At 48.8% G+C, this 20,784-nt stretch overlaps 1 protein-coding gene across 7 annotated transcripts in view; it reads left to right on the forward strand.

The window, feature by feature from the left end:
- Positions 1-20,784, forward strand: part of LOC138570837 (serine/arginine repetitive matrix protein 2-like) — a 638,877-nt gene that overhangs the window by 142,415 nt on the left and 475,678 nt on the right. For all 7 annotated transcript variants that reach the window (XR_011303882.1, XR_011303883.1, XM_069649149.1 and 4 more), the window contains exon 8: positions 7,873-7,987. Coding sequence is in view for 5 of the 7 variants with exons in the window: in XM_069649149.1 (XP_069505250.1) it covers positions 7,873-7,987 (115 nt within the window). In the remaining 2 variants the exon portion in view is untranslated. The remainder of the gene's footprint in view (positions 1-7,872; positions 7,988-20,784) is intronic.

Here is a 20,784-nt window from a genome sequence, read left to right on the forward strand (position 1 = left end):
AGGAGGCCCTTCCGATGCCAGGGTCTTGGCCCAGGATCTCCTGGAGGCTGCGGCTCACCACGTAGACACCTCGGCTTGGGGCCTGATGCTTGGGTTTGATGCCTCACGGCAGGCGTGGCTGCATGCTACTAAAAAGGAAGTGCAAGACAAGGTGTTGGACCTTCCATTCGATGGTAAGGAGCTTTTTCATTCTACTACTGATGTAGAGCTCACGAAGACCAAGGATAGCACTCAGACGGCTAAATCATTGTCTGTTCTGGTCAAATCTCCTTTCAAATCCCAGAGACTGTTGTCGCAAAGTCGACCCTCCTCTGGTTTTAGGGGCTTCCTCGACCACAAATCTAGCAGAGTGGATACTCCTGCTGGGAATAACCGCCGTAGACAAAAGACAGTTTTTCTCCCGCTCCTCAGCTTCCTCCTCAGGTTCAGGTGGCACTGCCACCGATAAACCTACTAAATGAGGGTTTTCCGTGCTCGCACGAGACCCCGGTGGGAGGACGCATTGCGTCTCATTGGGAGGCGTGGCAAACCATCACAGAAGACAGATGGGTCTTGTCAGTCGCTCGAGCGGGCTTCCGCTTGCCTTTACCCCCTCCCCCACCCCTCAACCCTCCTTTTCAGCTGTTGGGCTCACCCTCCCTCAAAGCCGAAGTTCAGAAACATCTGGACCTCACAGCTGTGGAACCCGTTCCCCTTGGGGAGCGAGGTGAGGGCTTCTACTCCCGGCTGTTTACGGTGCCCAAACCCAACCAGGCTGACCTGCGCACCCTCCTAGACCTTTCCCAGTTCAATCTTTTCCTACCCCAAGAGAAATTCAAGATCACGCCCAGCCAGATACGCTCCTCTTTGCAGATGGGCGATTGGTTCAGCGTGGTGGATCTTCAGGATGCGTACATGCATTTCCTGATTTGGAACCCACACAGGAGATAACTCTGCTTCTCTTTGGGAGAGGAGCACTTCCAGTTTCGGGTGCTTCCTTTTGGCCTCAGCTCGGCGCTGCGTGTCTTCACGAAGATGTTGGTGATTGCGGCCTATCTTCGTCACCAGGGTATCCATGTGTATCCTGATTTGGACGACTGGCTCTTACGCAGCCCTTGTCCGTTGGCAGCAGCGGGCAACCGCCAGTCTCTCCTTCAGCTCCTGTTCCATCTTGGGCTGTCGGTGAACTGGCAGAAATCCTCCATGACAGTCTCACATGACCTGATCTTCCTGGGTTTTCGTTGGAACACGATCGACTGCAGAGTGTATCTGACCGGGGACAGAATGGCGGATCTGTGTCAGATGTTTGCGCAGTCGGAGAGCATGTCGGCCTGGTGATTCCAGAGGCTTCTGGTCCTCATGGCTCGTGTGTACTGGCTCTTCCTCTTGCTCGTTTCAAAATTAGACGGACCCAGATGGCTCTTCGGAGTTCCTGGCGTCAGGCTGTGGCCCCGGATTCCAAACGGATAATGATTCTGGATTCCATGAGTGGACCTGGACTGGTGGTCATCCCTCAGCAACCTGTCGGTGGGCGTGGGGTTCCAGGACCCAGCCCCCATGGTGACGATCACGACGGACTCCTCCCTTTTGGGGTGGGGTGCGATGTTAGATCATCTTCAGGTCTCCGACCTCTGGTCGCCTCAGCACAAGCTCCTACACATAAATCATTTGGAGCTTCTGGCGATCTTCCTGGTGCTCAAAGCGTTCAGAACGCTCATTGTCAACAAGGTGGTCCGCATAAGAACGGACAATGTGGTATCAATGTATTACATAAACGAGCAAGGGGGAACGAAGTCTCCGCACCCCCACCCCCTCGTGGACCTGTCCATCCAGATTTGGGAGTGGGCCGTGCTTCATGGTGTCTGGCTGCTTGCAGTGCACATCCCGGGCCAGCTGAATGTCACAGCGGATGCCCTCAGCCGGCAGACAGTGGTCAGTTACGAGTGGGAGTTGAAGGTGGAGGTCCTATCATGGATTTTCTCGCGTTGGGGCACACCGGAAGTGGACCTCTTCGCCACGGCGGTGAACAAGAAACTTCCTCAGTATGCCTCCAGAGGGGGGGGGGCTGGGAGCCTTCTCTCTGGGGGATGCTCTCGTGATTCCATGGCACAACATGAGAGCTTACGCCTTCCCACCTCTGCCTCTATTTCACCGTGCAATTTGGAAGTTGAAGAACTCTGTGAACTGTTCCCTTCTACTGATAGCCCCGTGGTGGCCGGCCAGGTTTTGGTTCTCAGATCTTCAACACCTGTCGGTGTATCTGCCCATCAGGTTACCAGTAACTCCCGATCTTTTTCACCAGGGGGAACAGATGTGGCACCCCTCCCCACAATCGCTCAGCTTGGCGGCATGGTGCCTGAGTTCAAGTCTTTAGAGCATCTGAGTTTGTCTGCGGATAACATGCGCATTATCGAGGCAGCCAGGAAACCCTCGACCAGATCTCAATACAGGAGTAAATGGCTCAGGTTCTGTCATTGGTGTTTGGAGAAGAAGTTGGATCCGAGGGTGGCCACCATTGACACGGTGCTGTCCTTCGTGTCAGCCCTAGCAGAGTCAGGGGTTCATGTTCTGTCATGCAGGACTTATCTCTCATCGGTTTCTGCTTACCTTTCTACAGACCTTTGTTCTTTTTCTCTAACCCAGTGGTGAAGAGGCATTTTGCTGGCTTGACACGCTTCTACCCTCCGGTTCGTACTCCGCACCCGCCATGGGACCTAAATGTAGTCCTGACGCCGCTGTGCCATAAACCCTTTGAACCAATGGCTACGGTAGACCTCAAGTATGTGTCTTGGAAAGTGTCCTTTCTGGTCGCCGTTATGTCAGCGAGGAGAGCGAGTGAGCTCGAGGCATTGTTGGTGGAGCATCCTTTCTTAGTCTTTCACAAGGCCAAGGTAGTCCTTCGGGCAAACCCGGCTTTCCTACCGAAGATAGTGACCAAATTCCATCTGAATCAGTCGATCTCCCTTCTGGTCTTTTTTCCGAACCCTGCCTCAGAGGCTGAAAGGGTTTTACACTGCCTGGATGTCCGAAGAGCTCTTAAGTTCTACCTGGACAGGACTTCCGAGCTTGGGAGTTCTTCTCAACTTTTTGTGACCTTCGGTAACCCCCAGGGCAAGTCGGCGTCTAAGGCAACTATTTCTAGGTGGTTTTCCGCCTGCATCACAGAGTCTTTCACAGTTCAAGGGCTGAAACCTCCTAAGGGTATCCATGCACACCTGGTGCGGGGCAAGGCAGCCGCGGGTGCCTTTCAGAAATATGTCCCCTGGGAGTCCATCGCTAGGGCAGCTACTTGGGCCTCCCCATCTGCTTTTTGTAAGCATTACTGTCTCGACATGAGCTCAAGAGCTGACGCTCAGTTCGGTCAGGCTGTGCTGAAGAACCTGTTTCAGTAAGGGGTATTTCCATCCACCTGTAGTTCCTGTAAGGAGTGCTTGGGAACCTCCCACAAGTATGGAGGAAAGGGGACGGGACGTAGGAGTATTACCAGGTTACTCGCCGTAGTGACCACCTTACTCCTAGTCCATAGTCCCCTTTCCTCCATATGCCCGCCGGCCGTCCCCTCTAATAAGGTTCCTCTGTTATTGCTAATGGGTCTTTGACCTGGCGATAGAAAAGGACTGATGGGCGATGCGTGGGGTGGAGCCAAGGCGGGCGGCGTTACGGCCGCGTGCCGGGCCCCGCGCATGAAAGAGGAGGGACACATTTTTGAAAAAAATGTGGATGCTTTTTACAAAGTGCTCCGGTCCCGTCCCACAGGACGGAGAGATGTCCCACAAGTATGGAGGAAAGGGGACTGTGAACTAGGAGTAAGATGGTCACTACGGTGAGTAACCTGGTAATTCACTGCCACCAGCCATTCAAGTAAACTTGCAATTGTGACATACATTTTACCAGGTAAATAAGAAAGGAGATGCATTGTAACCCTCCAGCACTCCACATATTATTTGTATTCACTATTTGTAGTGCACAACGCGCCCCCCTCAGTGCGCAGGAAGATGGGTTGTGCTGGCTCACTGTAAAGGGGGATAGGAATCCCCCTTTACTACTTGGGAACAATAGTTCACCCAAGAAATAATAAGAGGATTAAAAAGGAAGTCAAAAGGGGCAACCCTGCCTAAGACCAAAAGTTACATCACACACTATGGAGGGACATAGAAAGGCCACCCATAAAAACGAGTAAAAGACTAGGTGAGCGGGGAGATTCCTTCTCCCCTAGGAATAGGGCAAACATAATCACAAAGTCCTGGGGTTGACACAGGTCGGGAAGATTTATCACTGAAATGATTTAAAATCTTATCCAACACCCTTTTTGCCTTTTGTGACCTTTTACACTGCACACAGCATCTTACAGTGCAGTGCAATAGGGATACATTTGTATTAACCTAGCTTTTTACACTTAGGATTTTTGGTTACTTTATATATGCCGAAAGACAAGCTGATGGCAGCAGATAATTTTTGCATTATATTATGCACATTCGGATTTACCACGTATGGCTACTAATTATGGCTAGTGCCCTAAAATGGCTGTGCCACAAGATATTTCACTTGTTCTTTGGCCATATTGTTTGGCCTGCTTCCTGCTTTGCCAGGTCAAGAAATCCCATATAAGGCACTTGCCCGGGAAAGCTGATGCGTTTGTGGGCCAGTGGGGGGGGCTAGGCACCCTCGCAGACAAACAGCTGATTGAAGATCCGAAGAAGACTGCTGGAGAGGCCTGGCATCTCTTCTTGCGTCTGGCCCGGTGAAGCCCTTTAGGACTACCTAAACTCTGAAGACCATGAGTGGTGCTTCAGCCCTTGGACTAGTGAGACCATGTAGTCTACCTTCTCAAGGATCTAGCCATTCTGAGCTTTCGGAAGTGTCCCTGGACCACCTGGTGAACCGACCAGCTCTCTTGTGGGCTACCTCGCTAGAACCGTTGCCGTTCTGTGGTTGCACTTGTAACTTTGGTAGTTGCTAGCTTGTAAATTGTCTTACCCTCTGAGTTTCGGCATTCCAGCATCAAGGGATCCTGTCCTAGAGGAGCTTCTGGGGCTGCAAGGCTGCGACTGGAAGGATGCATGTCGTCTCCTTGTGAACAATGCATCTGTTGTCCCCCCCGAACTCTACCTGTTCTCCATAGGTTAACATTGGGAATAAGTGCTTTTTTAGTTGTTAAACCTGGGTAGTACTTTCTGAAAGATAAGAACATAATTACTTACCATGGTAACATTGTTGAATGTCCTCTTTGAACTATCACACAAGTAAAATAGAACTTACCTTCAGAGACTCCATTCTGAGAAGCATTGTGATCTCCTGTGACTTTTGGGAACAAGGCCCCATTCTTTTTAGGGATTGGACTGGTTAAGTTAGGGAATTTACTTGTGAACTGGTTCCATAATTTTTTACTGAATTATTTTACTAACCTCTTTTGTTGAATAAGTAATTTGAATGCATTTATGAACCTATGGTGAATGTGCATATTTTTACATATCGAGTATTGTGTGGTATCATCACCGGTTTCTTTTTTCAGTGTGTGTAGACGACCTAGAATAAATAACTTTATTTGTATGCTCTTCTGTCTAAATTGAAATATTGTGTGGACTCATTTGAGGGCCCCCGACCCCTCTCTCTCTTGAGACTAGCCTTGAGTGCTTTCCAGGTTTACCTTGATTGCATTTTGGCTAACGTCTCCAAGATCCTATAATTAAAATCTGTCAACCAAGTCAGCTTCTAGATATCCATATTAACAATAAGGAAAACAGGGTGAGAAAAGGCTGGGTGAGACCAGTGCGACTGATGAAAAATAAACATTGCAAAGCTGGTCTGTGAGAAATGACACTCCACTTTTTAATTGCTTTGAAATGGCAGCAGCTGACACTCTATACCATTACCCTGTTTAAATAACTATGGTTGCAGCTCAGTGCAAGGCCCCCGAGTAGAGCGAGGCATGTACCCCCACCCCATTTGACGGTCCTGTATCCAAGATATGATATGTTATTTATAACGCGCTTAATACACAGAGGTTTCTAAGCGCGGACCCAGGGATCGAACCTGTTGCCTCGTGTCGTCTTGCTTCCAAGGTGAGTGTGTTGCTGCTGAGCCATCTTCCCAAGATATCAAACACACCCTTCTTCCTTCAACAATGCTCCACCTCCATTTGAACAACCTTGTTAGTTTTATCGCTACCATCTTTCCCCTAGTTTTTCACCCCTTTGTTTTCTTTTCTACTGGCATGCAATGGCCTGGATACCCCAGGTGGTGGTACAATATGCCAACTCCAAGCCACTGCGCTCTGAGACCACTACCCTGCTGATTTGACACAGTATAAATTATTTCTAATGTAACAAACTCAGGTGGTATTTGTAAGCATTGTCACTCTGCTGTTTCGTCTTTTCCTGAAGACTCACTCCTCTGAAGTCTGAAAGCCACAAATAGAAAATGTACAGAAATGGAATCTGTCGTTATGATATGATAGTTTATTTATATAGCACCTATACACAATGCGTTTCAAAGCGCTTCACGACAAGGGTGGGAACAAAGGAAAATACAAAACATTCTTACAGGCCATGAATAACAAGAATGTGAAATTAACTATCATACTCGGACTTGCAACATTTCAGACACAAATAGGAAGGAAATGGGAACAGACAGGCGACGACCGTACTATGCTTGACGACATTTCTGGTAGAGCCGGAGAATTACACGAGGTGAGGGAGAGGGGAGGACATAGGAGGTGAGAGTAACAAAACAGGTGACTATCGTACTAGGCCTGACGACATTTCAGATAGTGCTTCAGGGGGTGGCGGGGGATAACAAGGGGGGTGGGGAGACAAAACTTTGTTACGATCATACTAGGTCCAGGGACAATTCTGATAGAGTAAGTGCACTGAAAAGTAGGGGAATGGGCAGGGGAGAGGGGAGAGGAGAAGAGAATAAAAACGGTGAAAAGAGCAGAGGAGAGGGCGAAGGAACTTTTAAACTGCAATGTTCAGCCAGTGGGTCTGCATCACTGTTCTCATCTGAGGCTGTTCCTGGTATGGGCATTGTGGAAGAAGTGCAAGCCTTTTTATCCCTTGAATGCCCCTCAAGGAACTAAACCATCAAGTAGCTCCTCCCACATGTTCCCGCTCTTTTCTGAGCTTTTCCAATGAAGATTTTAAAAGCACATGGAGCTGGTTTTCTGTCATGGAGATAGTTCATGAGGGATAATAGCCACGCAACACCAAGCACCCAGGGTGCTGATTTACTCTCCAACTCTCCATGTGACGTTTATTAACTGATCCACACCAGTTGCCCATTGCCCTTTGGCCTCAAGACAGAATTTGATATCTACCCTGTCAATTCCCGCCTTTTACAATGTGTTGCACCCTTAGTACGCAAAAGCCTGTTATAAGGCTATTCTTGTTCAACATTGTGTAAGGAGACGGGTCATGTGCTCATCAATGTAATTGTCACAGGTAGGTTTCTCATCTTTGTGTTTTCCATATGACCCTGTAAAATGGGGACTGCATGTTTTGTTTTCCTGGCAGCAAACGCTGCAGGCTGAAATGTGTTTCAATGGTATTCTATCAAGTGAAATATTGCCTGGCCTAAATTCTTAGCTGGAGTTCTTGTAACAGTTACGGGAGAAAATAAGGATTTTTGCCAGACCATTTCCCATGTCACCCAACTCATTTTTTGCCCAATGCAAGGTTTTATATTTTTAATCAGTGATGTGTAAAAGGAGACCGAGGGAGTGAAGATGTTGCTGTTTGGGTGTCCATGGAAAGAAAATCCTCATCCCAAACTTTTGAAATTTTATTAAGGAAGCTCTACTTTATTTGTGGTGTTGCACCCATCTTGCTATTTATGTAGGCTGCGGTGGATAAACTTAATAATGTTAAATTATGTGCCCTTTGTTTTGTTGTTCAGTTGATGCCAGCACCAAGGAAACTGCAGAAAACCTTGCACGGTTTCTTGTTGAGGTTGGACCAGAGATTGATGGGGGCTTTGATTTGGATATTGTTTCCAAAGATCCAGAATTCTGGTATGTATTTTACTTGAGAACTTGAGCTTTTTAAATGCCTTTCACCCATGTGCTTTTTCTTTTTGTTTTGAGGGGTCATTGTGCACTATGGAAAATGCTGTGAAAAGTTGGGCCTGAATGCACATTACGATGTAATGTAATGACTGACCTACAGGAGATGTGAGCTTTGTCTGAGAGGGGATTATAAGAAGTTTGTTCCATTTTTTTTAAAAAGTAAACCCTTTCTTGAGTCTAAAGACTTTTAGTCTTGGGGACCACTGGTGGAGCCCTATCCAATCCCCTCTACATCTACTGTATCCTCAAATGTTTAAGGTATTTCATTCCCACAAACCAAACAGTACTGAATCTTGAATTGCAGACCAAAAGGTGCCTTTTTCTGATCTCGTTTCTTCAATGATGGTCTGAGTTTTTTTGTTGTTGCGTGTATGTTAGCAACTTTTGCTATTCACTGAGGTAGATGGGGAAAACTTAACTCCAGTTATGGCCCTGGGCATTGTTCTAAAGTACTGTGGAGGAAATGTATGCTAACGCAGGGTTAAGTCAGCCAAGTATCCTATACCTGCTGTTTATCTGTTCTGTTGTAGCGCTTTGTGAAGCGCTCTGTTGATTCTCGAAGCTAGGTCCACGCTTAATAAATACCATAATAAAAAGGTTAGCTATCCTGTTGGGCAAGGCTAGCTTCATGATCCCTTACTATCAGATCTGGCGGGATGATTGACCTTTGAACTTGTTCCCTACATCAGTGCTACTCACCCCAACACCTTGGGCCTGATTCCGACCTTGCGATAAAAAGTTGTGGAAATGCGGCATTCTCCCCTCCAGTTCCCAGCAACCATCATTACGAGGTGGCTGGAAATACTGATGTGGGATGCCAGCAACAAAAGCTGCTAAAATCAAACGTTGTGGGGGGGGAAAACATGTGCTCCGGTGACATTGCGAGGATTTCTTAATAGACTGCCACTTTTTTTAGTTTAAGAGCATTTCTTAAACTTTCATTACACTAGAAAAGTGGTGCTGCACTCTAAGAAATGCATTGTTTCCAATGATAAAGTGTTCAGTGGAGTTTAACTGCACCTGTAAGGTACTGTATTTGGACTCATTTTTTTGTCATGCTAACCGGTGCTGCTGGGAGGAGAATCCCCCTCCATGTGGCTGCCCTGCATTCCTGATGGTTGCTAGGGCTGTTGTCAAGCCATAAATCTGACACATGCGTAAACTAAAGCTAAAGCTTTCATGTTCCTGCATCACATTCTTTCTTTATCAGAATATGGTGTTTGTAAGTAAAGAGTTCCTCCTTCATGGAATACCAATAAGACTGCGCAATCATCCTGACATCATATCACGTGAACATTGAAAAAATCTTGCATCACAACTCGCAGTGCCTAAAGTTGACAGCATGGCTCCTGATTTGCCAGAATTCGGCCAACTAGTGATTCTGCAGAACTGCAAAGACATTTTGTCAGTGGCTCGAGCTCCTGCCACTAATAAATGGGGTAACCTGAAGTGGAAAAGGTTCTGTGCATGGTTTGCAAAACAGGGTGTTCACCCACTCCAGGTGCAGCCATATCAGCTACTTCCATATCTTTTCTACCTAAATCCATACGAGTCGGCCTGGTGGCGATATCGAGCTGCACCAGAAAAGTAAAGGCATGCCGTTATATAGCAACAGAGTGGTTAAGCACTCTCTCAAAGGTCTGTTCACAACTTTCCCACCTACAAAGAGAACCCCGCCAGACTGGAGCCTCAATACGGTCTTGGCAGGTGTCATGAAGAAGCCTTTTGAGCCACTGGCCACTACCCAACTCGAATACCTCTCATGGAAGGTGGTGTTCTTGCTAGCTATCATAACGGCTAGAAGAGTGTCAGAAATACAAGCTCTAGCAGTAAACGAGGCATAGCTGCGGTTTCGGTAGGATAAAGTTCTGCTAATGACTAATCCACGTTTCATTGCTCCCATTGCTTTACTAGTCTTCTTTCCAAAGGCTACTTCTGTGGAGGTAGCTCTGCACTCTGGATGTAGAGAGCTATGAAATACTACATCGACAGGACCAAGTTATTTAGAAACTCAAAGCAACTGTTCCTGCCATATGGCCCACCTAACAAAGGAAAAGCTGTGTCCAAGCAGGGCATTTCTAGATGGATATTTTAGGTAATCTGCTTCTGCCATGTGTCAGCAGGAAAACTGATGGCCACTCTGCCCCATGCTCATTCCTGAAGGACCACAGCAGCTTCAGCGGCATTGTGGGCGTGCGTCTCCATCAGACATTTGCCAAGCAGCTAAATGGTCGGTGCCACATACATTTACAAGGCACTACTGCTTGGAGAAACATCGCGCAACAGACTGGGAGAGCAGTCCTGCAGTGTCCGTTTTTTTTTTTTAGTAAGGTAGGCATTTTACCTTTTGGAGCCACCGGTACCACATACTGCTACAAAGTCTATTCACTGCATGTGAATCTATGAAAGATCCAATGCTGGAGCAGGAGTAAATTGCTTACCTGTAATTTCTGTTCTCCAGCATTGGTATCACTTGCGCCCTCGTTCCGGCCCAAAAGGTAAAAGCCTTACGGATTGGCCAGCATGACGGGTTAGAATCTGAAGAGGAGAGGGTCTAACTACTCGATGTCGCATTGGTTGGCACCAAAAGCACCCATTAGGAGGGTGACTGCCTACACAATGAAAAGTTCTTTGCTTTAGGCAATGCAAACATAAGGTAACCAAGGATTCCCAGCCTGACGCCAGGGAATATTCACAGCATGTGAATCTATGAAAGATACCAATGCTGGAGAACAGGTGTTGCAAGTAAGAAACTTACTCCAACATTAAAGTAGAAAGACCTTTCATGTCAGTGCAGACAAAAATAGCAATAACAGACGCATCACTGGCAGGATGGGAGCGCATTGCCTACACCTCACTGCCCTGGGGAAATGGGCAGCAAAACATACCACATAAACTAGCTGTACTGCTAGCAATAAAGATGGCGCTACTTTCCTTCACAAATGTCCTACAGGAAAGGACCGTCCTTATACTGACAAACCACACAACTGCAATGTTCTGTATCAGTAACCCTGGCTGAACTCATTCAAAACATCTCTCCACCCTGGCACAAAACATTTGGTACTGGTGCATACAGAGGGCCTTCTCCATAAAGGCACAGAATGTCCTGGGTGTTCAAACCTCTAGCAGAGTCTTAATACCAGAACACGAGTGAGAACTCGACACCAATACACTCAAACGTATATTTTGCAACATGGGGTCACCTGTAAATAGACATATTTGCAACAAAAGAAAACAAAAAAATACCATGCATATGTGTCCAGGTTCCCCCAACCCAGGTCCCTAGGCAACACACTTGGATGAACAGGTCGGGGATATTTGCATACACCCCCTGCCCCCGACAATGCATTCACAAAATAATTCACAAGATGCACCAAGAGAGTCTAGCAATGATACTCATTGCACCAATGTGGGCGAGACTGCCATGGTACCCACATCTAATGCACATGTCCCTGTGCCCACATATCTACATCCAATACAAAACAAAACCTGCTAACAGAGGAATAAGCATGTAACTCGCCCTACACTTCAGACAACCAGCTTAGTAGGCTGGCTCCTGAGATCATCTCAAACACTCCCCCCAAGTGCATAGATATCTTTCGAGAAGCAAGAAAACCAAACACAAGACATGGCTACTTTAACAAGTGAAAAATATGTATGTTTCGGTGCAAACGAAACATTTCGAAGGGATTGTGTCCTCCGACGTATTCCTTATCTTAGATATCTCTTTCCAGCTTTGCTGGCCTCGGATATCTCTTTCCAGCTTTGCTGGCCTCTGACATTTTTTTTCTCTAGAGGGCGCTGCGCGTCGACGTCCGCCGAGTCGATGTCCCTCGACAGCCACCGTATCGTCGTCATCCTGCCTATAAAGGCTGCGCGGAGCGTCTGTTGCTCAGTTCCGTTTTTCCGCGCTTACTCAGTGCCTCGGAATATCGTTGCTCAGTTTTCGTAGAGAATGAATCCAATTTCCTCGAGATATTCGATCCATACTCGATGGCTTCCTCGTCGGAACCGACGACGCCTCGGTCCGGTTTAAAAAAATGCTGAGACTGGGAAAAAGATGTCGCTGACTGACCCTCACAGTTTGTCTGTGGTGTTTGGGAGCTGAACACCATTGTTCGGAGTGCGAGGACTGTATGTCCATGACAGCTAAGGCCCTGAAGGAGCGTAGGGGGATGCTGGAAAAAGGTAAGACTTCAAAAGCTTCTTCTTCCTCGACGAAGTCGAGACATTCGTCTCCTCGTCACCATTCGCGCTCCAGGTCTCGAAGCAGGTCCCATCACTCCTCGAGATCGAAGCACTCGAAGAGGAGACGTCGAAGATCCCCTTCTTCGTCGTCCTCTTCCTCTGTTTCTCCTAAGAGAATCCCTTGCCCCACGAAACATAGTTCCCGGGCTGAATAGGAGGAATTCTGCAAAAATATGATGAGCGTCTTCGAGAAAGCGGCCTCGACCCCCTCGAAGACTGCCGAGAGCGATGCTCTGGTCGAAAGACCCGAATGTCTAAAACGCCGCGAGTCGCAGTACCCGGTGAAGGAAGCTTCTCGAGCGCGTCACAAACCCTCGAGTAAAGCTATGACCTCGAACCCTTCTTCGAAGGTTCCGTCGACGCCGTCGACTAAGGTTCTGTCGGCGCCGAGGTCAGTGTCTTCGACGCCGTTGTCGAAGGGACCTTCGACACACGGGTCTGTCGACTCGACGCCGGTGTTGACGCCAAGGAAAGTCACGGTTGCGGCACACCCAGTGGCTATCCCCAGGTCTTCGATGGCGTTGAGATTGTCGACATCCTCGAGCAGAATCCCAATTCTATTGAGGACCTCGAGGCCTCCGCCTTTGTTTTCAACTCCACGTTAGAAGCCTTCAGCGTCGACGACATCGACGTTTTCGAGGCCGATTACAACAAGTTTGGCACCCTCTGCCTTGGAGATGGGTTTCACACCCTTTGTGAGTTCAGACCAATTGAGAACTACGTCCTCAATTATGGAAGAGGGAGAACTATCTGACCAAGAAGAGACATTTGAGTTGCAGGGATCTGCAACCCCAGTTCAAGAGGAGTTATCCTCAGAGGAACGCAGATTAAAGGAACTCCATGATTCCTTACATGAGGCAAGTGGGTTAGACACTTCCCCTGAGGTGGAGTTCGCTAGGCCAGACCCGGGGGAGCATGCTGAAACCCCCTATAGAGCCTTAATGGCCAGGATCACAGAATTTATGGGGTGGTCAACACCTTCAGTCTTTCCAACAAGATGACCTCACGGATATTCTTGATAAAGGTCCACAGGAGGATCCTGTAGTGCCTTTTCATAAAGCTCTTCAAAGGAAAATCATGACGAACTAGGAAACCCCAGATGTCGTCCCGGCAGTAAATAAAAAACTGCCTACTAAATACAGGGTATCTTCTGCAGACCCGGAGTTGTCCAAACACCCATCCCTGGAAAGTCTGGTGGTACAGGCAGCATCTTCTACTGACATCAAGACTGCTTACCCTATCGTCCCACAGGACAGGGACGATAGAAAAATATGATGCTATGGCAAAGAAAGTTTTTTCGGCATGTAGCATGGCGTTAAAATCTATTAATGCTACTTGCACCCTTGCTAGATTCAGCCATACACTTTGGGAGTGCGCTTCTACAGCGGCTGACTGCATCCCGGAGGGAGAAGAAAGGGAGGCGTTCCTAAATATCATACAGGACGGTAAAGACGCTATGTGCGAATCCCTCGAGACGGGCATTGATTCGGCTGACAGTATCCGCAGAGCAATGGCGGCAAGTACAACAACCAGGAGATTCGCTTGGTTGAGAAAGTCTGGTTTTGCCCCAGATGTGCAAGCCAGGCTCTTGAACATGCCATTCGATGGCTCTTTTTTGTTTGGGAAAAAGGCGGATGACAGTTTAGAAAAACTGCAAACATCAAAGGCAGCAGCAAAATCCCTAGGCGCTCCAATCCGTGAGACACCTTTTTCGTTCCACAGGATCCTCTGCGAGAGGCAAGTCCTTTTGCTTCTACTCCGCATTCGGAAGAGGTAGAGGACGACCGGCTAAAAGGGGACAAAGAACTACCCGAGGTGGACGGGGTAGATATCCAAAAGCCGCAGCAACAGCAGGTGCCTCTTTACCATCAGCATCTGCATCAGCCGCCCCAAAACCACTCTGAGGACTTCCCTCACAAGACACCTGTAGGAGGCAGGTTAACTCAACATCTGGCAGAATGGCAGGCTATCGCGTCAGATGCTTGGGCATTGGAGACAGTTGCATAAGGTTACTGCATGCCTCTCCTACGCATACCTCAGTCATCCACCGGGGATCAGCTCTCAAAAAGCTCCAGATCCGCTCCTCTTGCAGGAAATTTTAGACCTGCTAGAGAAAGGTGCCATAGAACCGGTACCTGTAGCGGAGAGGAACAAGGGCTGGTACTCCCCTTACTTTCTCATTCCAAAGAAAGACGGATCACTGAGACCCATCTTGGACTTGCGAGAATTGAACAAATTCCTCAGGAAAGACAAATTCAAGATGGTAACTCTTTCTCGGATCCTTCAGGCCCTTCAGTTCCAGGACTGGTTGGTATCTCTGGACCTTCGGGACGCTTATTTCCATGTGCCTATCCATCTCAAACACAGGAAATACCTGAGGTTCGCAATTGGCAACTCTCATTAATTTCGAGTGCTGCCATTTGGGCTGACCTCCGCCCCGAGGGTCTTCACCAAGTTAATGTCGGTAGTGGCTGCAAGTCAAGGAGGGAAGGGATTCACGTCTACCCCTACCTGGACGATTGGTTGATCAGAGCTGTATCTTCGGAACAAGCTCAGATCCAGCTAAATCACGTTTGCCACTCCCTTCACAGACTGGGCTTCTCCCTCAATTTAAAGAAGTCACAAATTATACCATCGCAGAGACTCCAGTTCATCGGAGCGATCCTGGACACTTCCCTGGGAAAAGCCTCGCCACCAGAGGTGAGGGCTCAAGATATTCTACAGATGGTTACCAAGTTCCAAAATGCCCAACGTCTCCCAGCCTTCGACTTTTTGAGGTTGCTACCTCTGTGCAGAGAGGCGATGCAGCTCTGGTTTTGGGCAATCCAAGAAGGAATCTCTCGATCGGCAGTTCACCTAGCCGGAGAGAAGAACTTGACAGCGGACGCTCTGAGCAGGAAGAGCACAGTCTCCCACGAGTGGGAACTAGCTCAGGAAGTCCTTCAAGAGATCTTCGCCCTTTGGGGAACCCCTCAGTTGGATCTGTTCGCCACCAGTGTCAACAGGAAGTGCGATCTGTTCTGTTCAAGGTAATTTCCCCCGAGAGGAGCTCTGGGAGACGCGTTCATAGTGGACTGGGAGTTTCCGCTTCTGTACGCGTTCCCACCGGTCCCTGTCATTCCTCAAATGGTCAAGAGGTTGAGAAGATTCCTGAAAACCATGATCCTAATTGCCCCGGATTGGGCCAGGAGAACGTGGTACCCGGACCTTCTAGACTTGTCCATCTGCCCTCCAATTCGACTTCCACTCAGAGAGAATCTGCTCTCACAGAAGGGAGGTCAGGTTCTCCATCCAGACATCAAAACCCTCAACCTTCACGCTTGGCTTCTGAAAGGCTGAGGTACAAGGATTGGGACCTCCCTGATGATGTTATGGAGGTGTTGCTTTCGGCAAGGAGGCCAGCAACAAAATCTTTATACCGCTGCCGTTGGAACAGATTTTGCAGCTGGTGTAGAGAAAAGAATATCGACCCCTTGTCATGTGGTACACCAATGGTTTTGTCCTTCCTACTCTATTTAGCAAATTCAGGCCTTCAAGTTGGCACCATCAAGGGCTATCTCGCAGGGGTTAACTAACGTTTATCCCCCAAGACCATTCCAGGTTCCCCTATGGGATTTAAACTTGGTCCTAACTTTCCTGATGGGCACACCTTTCGAACCACTCCACTCTTGTTAAGCTTTCTTACCCTTAAGACTGTTTTATGAATAGCACTTACATCTGCTAGAAGGGTGAGCGAGTTACAAGCTCTTTCTTGTAAACCCCCCTCATACAATCTTTCACAAAGATAAAGTTGTTCTGCAAGTGAAACCTAATTTCCTCCCAAAGGTGGTTTCTGAATTTCATATCACTCAGAAGATTACCCTTCCATCTTTCTATCCTCCTCCTCATCCGGGGAAAGAGGAAGAGAGGTTACACAGGCTGGACCCAAGAAGGGCTTTAAGTTTTTACATCAGTAGACTGGCTAGGATAAGACAAGCAGACCAGCTGTTTGTAGGCAACGCAGGTCACAAGCTGGGGTTACCGATAACTAAGCAGACCATTTCCAGATGGATCATTCTAGCCATTTTGGAATGTTATAAACTGGCAGGAAAAGAGCCCCCTCAAAATATTAGGGCTCATTCGACCAGAGGTATCGCAGCTTCATCGGCCCTCAAAAGAGGAGTGCCGGTTAGACATATGTGCGGCTGCCACATGGTCGTCCGTCCATACCTTTACACGGTTTTACAACTTGGATTCCTCCTCCAGTCAAGAGACTAGGTTTGGAAGGGCAGTATTGCACTCTATTCATCAATAAAAGGAAGCATGAAGTCAGTACTCCCACCTCCAATAACAGAATACTGCTATGGGAGCCTATCTAAGATAAGGAATACGTTGGAGGACACAATCCCTTCGAAGAACAAGTTACTTCTTAACTTGTAACATTCTTTCGATGGGATGTTCCTCCAACATATTCCTTATCGACCCTCCCATCCATCCCTGCAGTACTACTTCCCTTGTTGTTGCAGCTTACGCTCCTTCAGGGTGATTAGTCTAGTCCAGAAAGAATTATTGTGGGCTACAAAACGGAACTGAGCAACGGACGCTGTGCGCGGCCTTTATAGGCAGGATGACGTCGATACGGCGGCTGCCGAGGGACATCGACCCGGCGGACGTCAACGCGCAGCGCCCTCTAGAGAATTTTTTTTCGGAGGCCAGCAAAGCTGGAAAGAGATATCCGAGGCCAGCAAAGCTGGAAAGAGATTTCTGATGTTTGTTAATCTGCTTAGAATCACATGCTGTGCATAGGTCCGACATCCAGTGGTCACTGCGGAGTATTGCATTTTGTTTTTCGTAGTCGAAAAGGGGACGTCGACAAGGCGTGTCTGAAACACTATCCCTATAGTGACGTGCGTTGTACCCACAATCCCTCACGCGTCGAGGTCCCTCAGATTGTTTTTTTCCGCCCAGCTTCTGGTCGCCTTCACGCGGAGCTCCTCGAGAGACATTGCAACTCCTCGACCTTTGGTCGTTTTTTCTCTAATATTAATAATCACTCCCTCGACGCAGTTGTAAGCGGTTCTCCGCCGAAAAGAATCTTCAACGGAGGGTCGAGCGGAAGAAATCCTTCGGCGCTGCCGAACACGTGGCCTGGCCTCGCAGGCCATATACAGTAGGGAGAGTGGGGTCGTGGGACATCTCTGGGTCTTTTCTGAGAATGCCTTTCCCTTTCCCCTTCCTTTCCCTTGGGGTGTTTATCGCGATTTATTGCCTCGGCTATGGAGAGGACACCGTTTAGGTTTTGCCCACTTTGTAAAGGCAAATTCACTTGGAAGGACAAGCACTCACGGTGTAACCGCTGCTTGCCCCTCGATCACAGGGAGGAAGGGTGCGCGGCTTGTCGGCTTCTTAAGCCTAAAACTCTAAAAGACCGAAGGGTTAAAAGGTGGGCGGCCTACGCGATGTCGAAGGCCGAAGGTTCACCCGCCGCTGCTACCACCGACAGTGACGAGGAACGCGATAACACGACCTCCGCTACGGAAGTCGAAACCCCCTCTAAGGAGCGCTTACGCGCTTCGTCGTCTGTCCCCGGCCCCGACGGGCTCGGCTCACGCCCTGCTTATGGGGATGAACACCCCGGCGACACAGACGCACACAAAGATCCACATAAACACACAACCCACGGCTCTTCTTCGACGAAGTCGAAAAGACCTTCGGCGCCCAAGGAGACGCAGGTTCCACCGGCGGCCTCCTCGGACCGTTCGGGTTCGAAGCCCCTCTCGCAACCGCAGCCGCGACCTGCGACTGGGCTTTCGGCAAACAAGGGCGCTGCCACCAAACCATCGGCCGGTGCGCATCAACAGAAAGCGCAGACCGCCGTAGAGCGTTCGATACCCATAGCGTCGAAAACTCAAGCTTCCGCCGACAAACGAGTCGCCGACAAGCGAGTCGCCGATTGCTTAGCAAGGATCGCTGTAGCCGACGCCCAAAAGCGTACGCCGAAAATTACGTCGAGCGTTACGCATAAGTTAAAGGATACGCCGAAAAAGCCCGAAGGGAAGCAGGGACTACCCCCTTCAGTCAGGGAGTCTCCCGACACACCTGAAGGTTTTTCGGAGGGCGACGGGACACTTTCCTCGACGCTTTGGGAGAGGTCGAGCCATTTCAAGTTAGATAACCCTATGTTTCCCCCGCCAGACCGCTCTGGGGTACCCCATGAAACAATGGAAAGACTCCACCTCTGTATGGAGAGGATGGAAAGGTTCATGAGCACCCAGGCCTCTCAAACTCACAAGAGGACCAGAGAAGGGCCTCAGGAGGACCCCAGGGCCAAAAATCCGAGGCTAGTCGATCCCCAGCAGGACACAGCCTCAGACTTCCAAGATGTATATGACCTCACTGGGGAGGAACAATACTTCGGGGAAGAAGATGATTTCATGGACAATGAAGAACAGAACCAGGAGGAATGTCTGGAAGACAGAACAGACATTATAGAAGAAGAAGAAGGCTTCGGGGTTAACCCAGAAGAGGGACCTTCACACCCCTGGCAATGACCATCAGTGTATTTCGACACTGATGTCCTAGACCTAACTCCTCCGGACAATTCTCCAGTTAGGAACACGTCTCCAATTGACGATCAGCCCACGTTCAATGCACTGTTGCGCAGAGCAGCAGCGCATTTCGAACTCGACACCGGGGAACTCTCTCCAGAATTGGACTTTGTAGAAAGAGTGATTAAAGAAAAACCCCCGGTCAGCCAGACCATTCCACTCCTCGCTTCAGTGAAGAGAAGGATCATACCTTCGCTGTCCACTCCCGCAATGATCAGAGGGGTCAATCCACGGATTGAAAAACTTTTCACTCCTTCACCCTCAGACCCCCTCTACATTAGGGGACATTCCATTCCGGATTCCCTAGTGGTATCTAATACTAGAAAGAGGGCAGGGGTACCACTTTCCACCAGTGAGGCACCCCCTGACAAGGAGGGCAAGAGGCTATATGCCCTTGCAAAAAGAGTTACTTCCTCGGCTGCCTTCTCAGCAAGAATTGCCAACAACAATTCCTTGCTTGCAAGCTACGCAGACGCGCAGTGGGCCAAACTGCGAAAAGACCAGGGGGAAGGACCGGAGCCTTAACGTACGCGCCTACTGTCAACTATTGGCGAAGGAACCCAAGTGAACCAGAGCATTGTTAAAAACTCTCTGGACGCGGCAGAAACAGCAGGACGTTCCTTGGTACAAGGAATACTCCTAAAGCGCCATGTATGGCTGCGCAACTCAGGCTTTAAACCAGAGACACAGGCGTCTTTGATAAATAAACCTGTCGAGGACGCTAACCTCTTCGGAAAAGCGGTAGATGAAGCCCTAGAGATGGCTAAAAAAGAGTTCGACACTATCAAGACTCTTGACCAAATCTCTAAGCCCACTACCAGGCGCGGCTATGGCAACAAACGCTTTTTTCGTGGCCAACGCCAACACCAACAACAAAATCAACATCAGCAATACCCTGCCACCAATTACCAAACCAATAGTGGGCAGTACAGCCAAAGAGGCCAACGCCGGGGCAAAGGGAGGGGTCGGGGATCCACCCCCAGAGGCTCCCAAGCCCCCAACAACTCCAAGTGACGCGAAGATTTGCGTCCCCTCCCATGCAACACCGGTCGGGGGCCGGATAACATCCTTTCTTCCTGCATGGGAGGAGATAACTTCAGACCGTTGGGTACTTTCCACCGTAGCCCACGGATACTGTATCGAATTCAACAGTTCCCCATCCTACAAACCCCCGAGGGGACGTCACATGACACCGGAACATCTTGCCATCCTTCTCCAAGAAGTACTACAACTGCTGGAAAAAGGAGCCATAGAGGTCGTGCCTCTATCTCAGGTAACAGAAGGTATTTATTCAGTGTACTTCCTTGTACCCAAAAAGGATCTAACCATGCGCCCTGTATTAGATCTGCGCCCAGCGAACAAGTTTATCAAACCCCAAAAGTTTCGTATGGTAACCTTACAGGAAGTAATCCCACTGCTTTCTCAGGGAGATTACATGACAACATTGGACATGAAAGATGCATACTTTCATATTTCAATGTTGCCAGCGCACAGAAAATACCTCAGGTTCATGATAGAGGGCAAACACTACCAGTTCAAAGTGCTACCCTTCGGCATAGCATCAGCACCAAGGGTATTCACGAAGGTGCTGGCAGTGGCAGCGGCCCACCTGCGCAGGTTGTCCATCCCAGTTTACCCTTACCTCGACGACTGGCTCATAACAGGGGATTCCTACGAAACATGCTTCTCCAATACCCAAAAGACAGTAGACCTTTTGTTTCAGTTGGGCTTCTCCATCAACGAAAAGAAGTCCAGTTTAGACCCCAGTCAAATCAAGCAATTCCTAGGGGCTCTAATTCAAACAAAGGACGGCCTCGTCTTCCCCTCCAGAGAGAGGGTCCAAAACATGCTGTTTCAGATCCCTCAATATGTAACCGGTCGAGAGGTGACGGTACGCAAAGCAATGCG

Source organism: Ambystoma mexicanum, chromosome 1p, assembly GCF_040938575.1.
Source record: "Ambystoma mexicanum isolate Mex_15411 chromosome 1p, UKY_AmexF1_1, whole genome shotgun sequence".
Lineage (NCBI taxonomy): Eukaryota > Metazoa > Chordata > Amphibia > Caudata > Ambystomatidae > Ambystoma > Ambystoma mexicanum.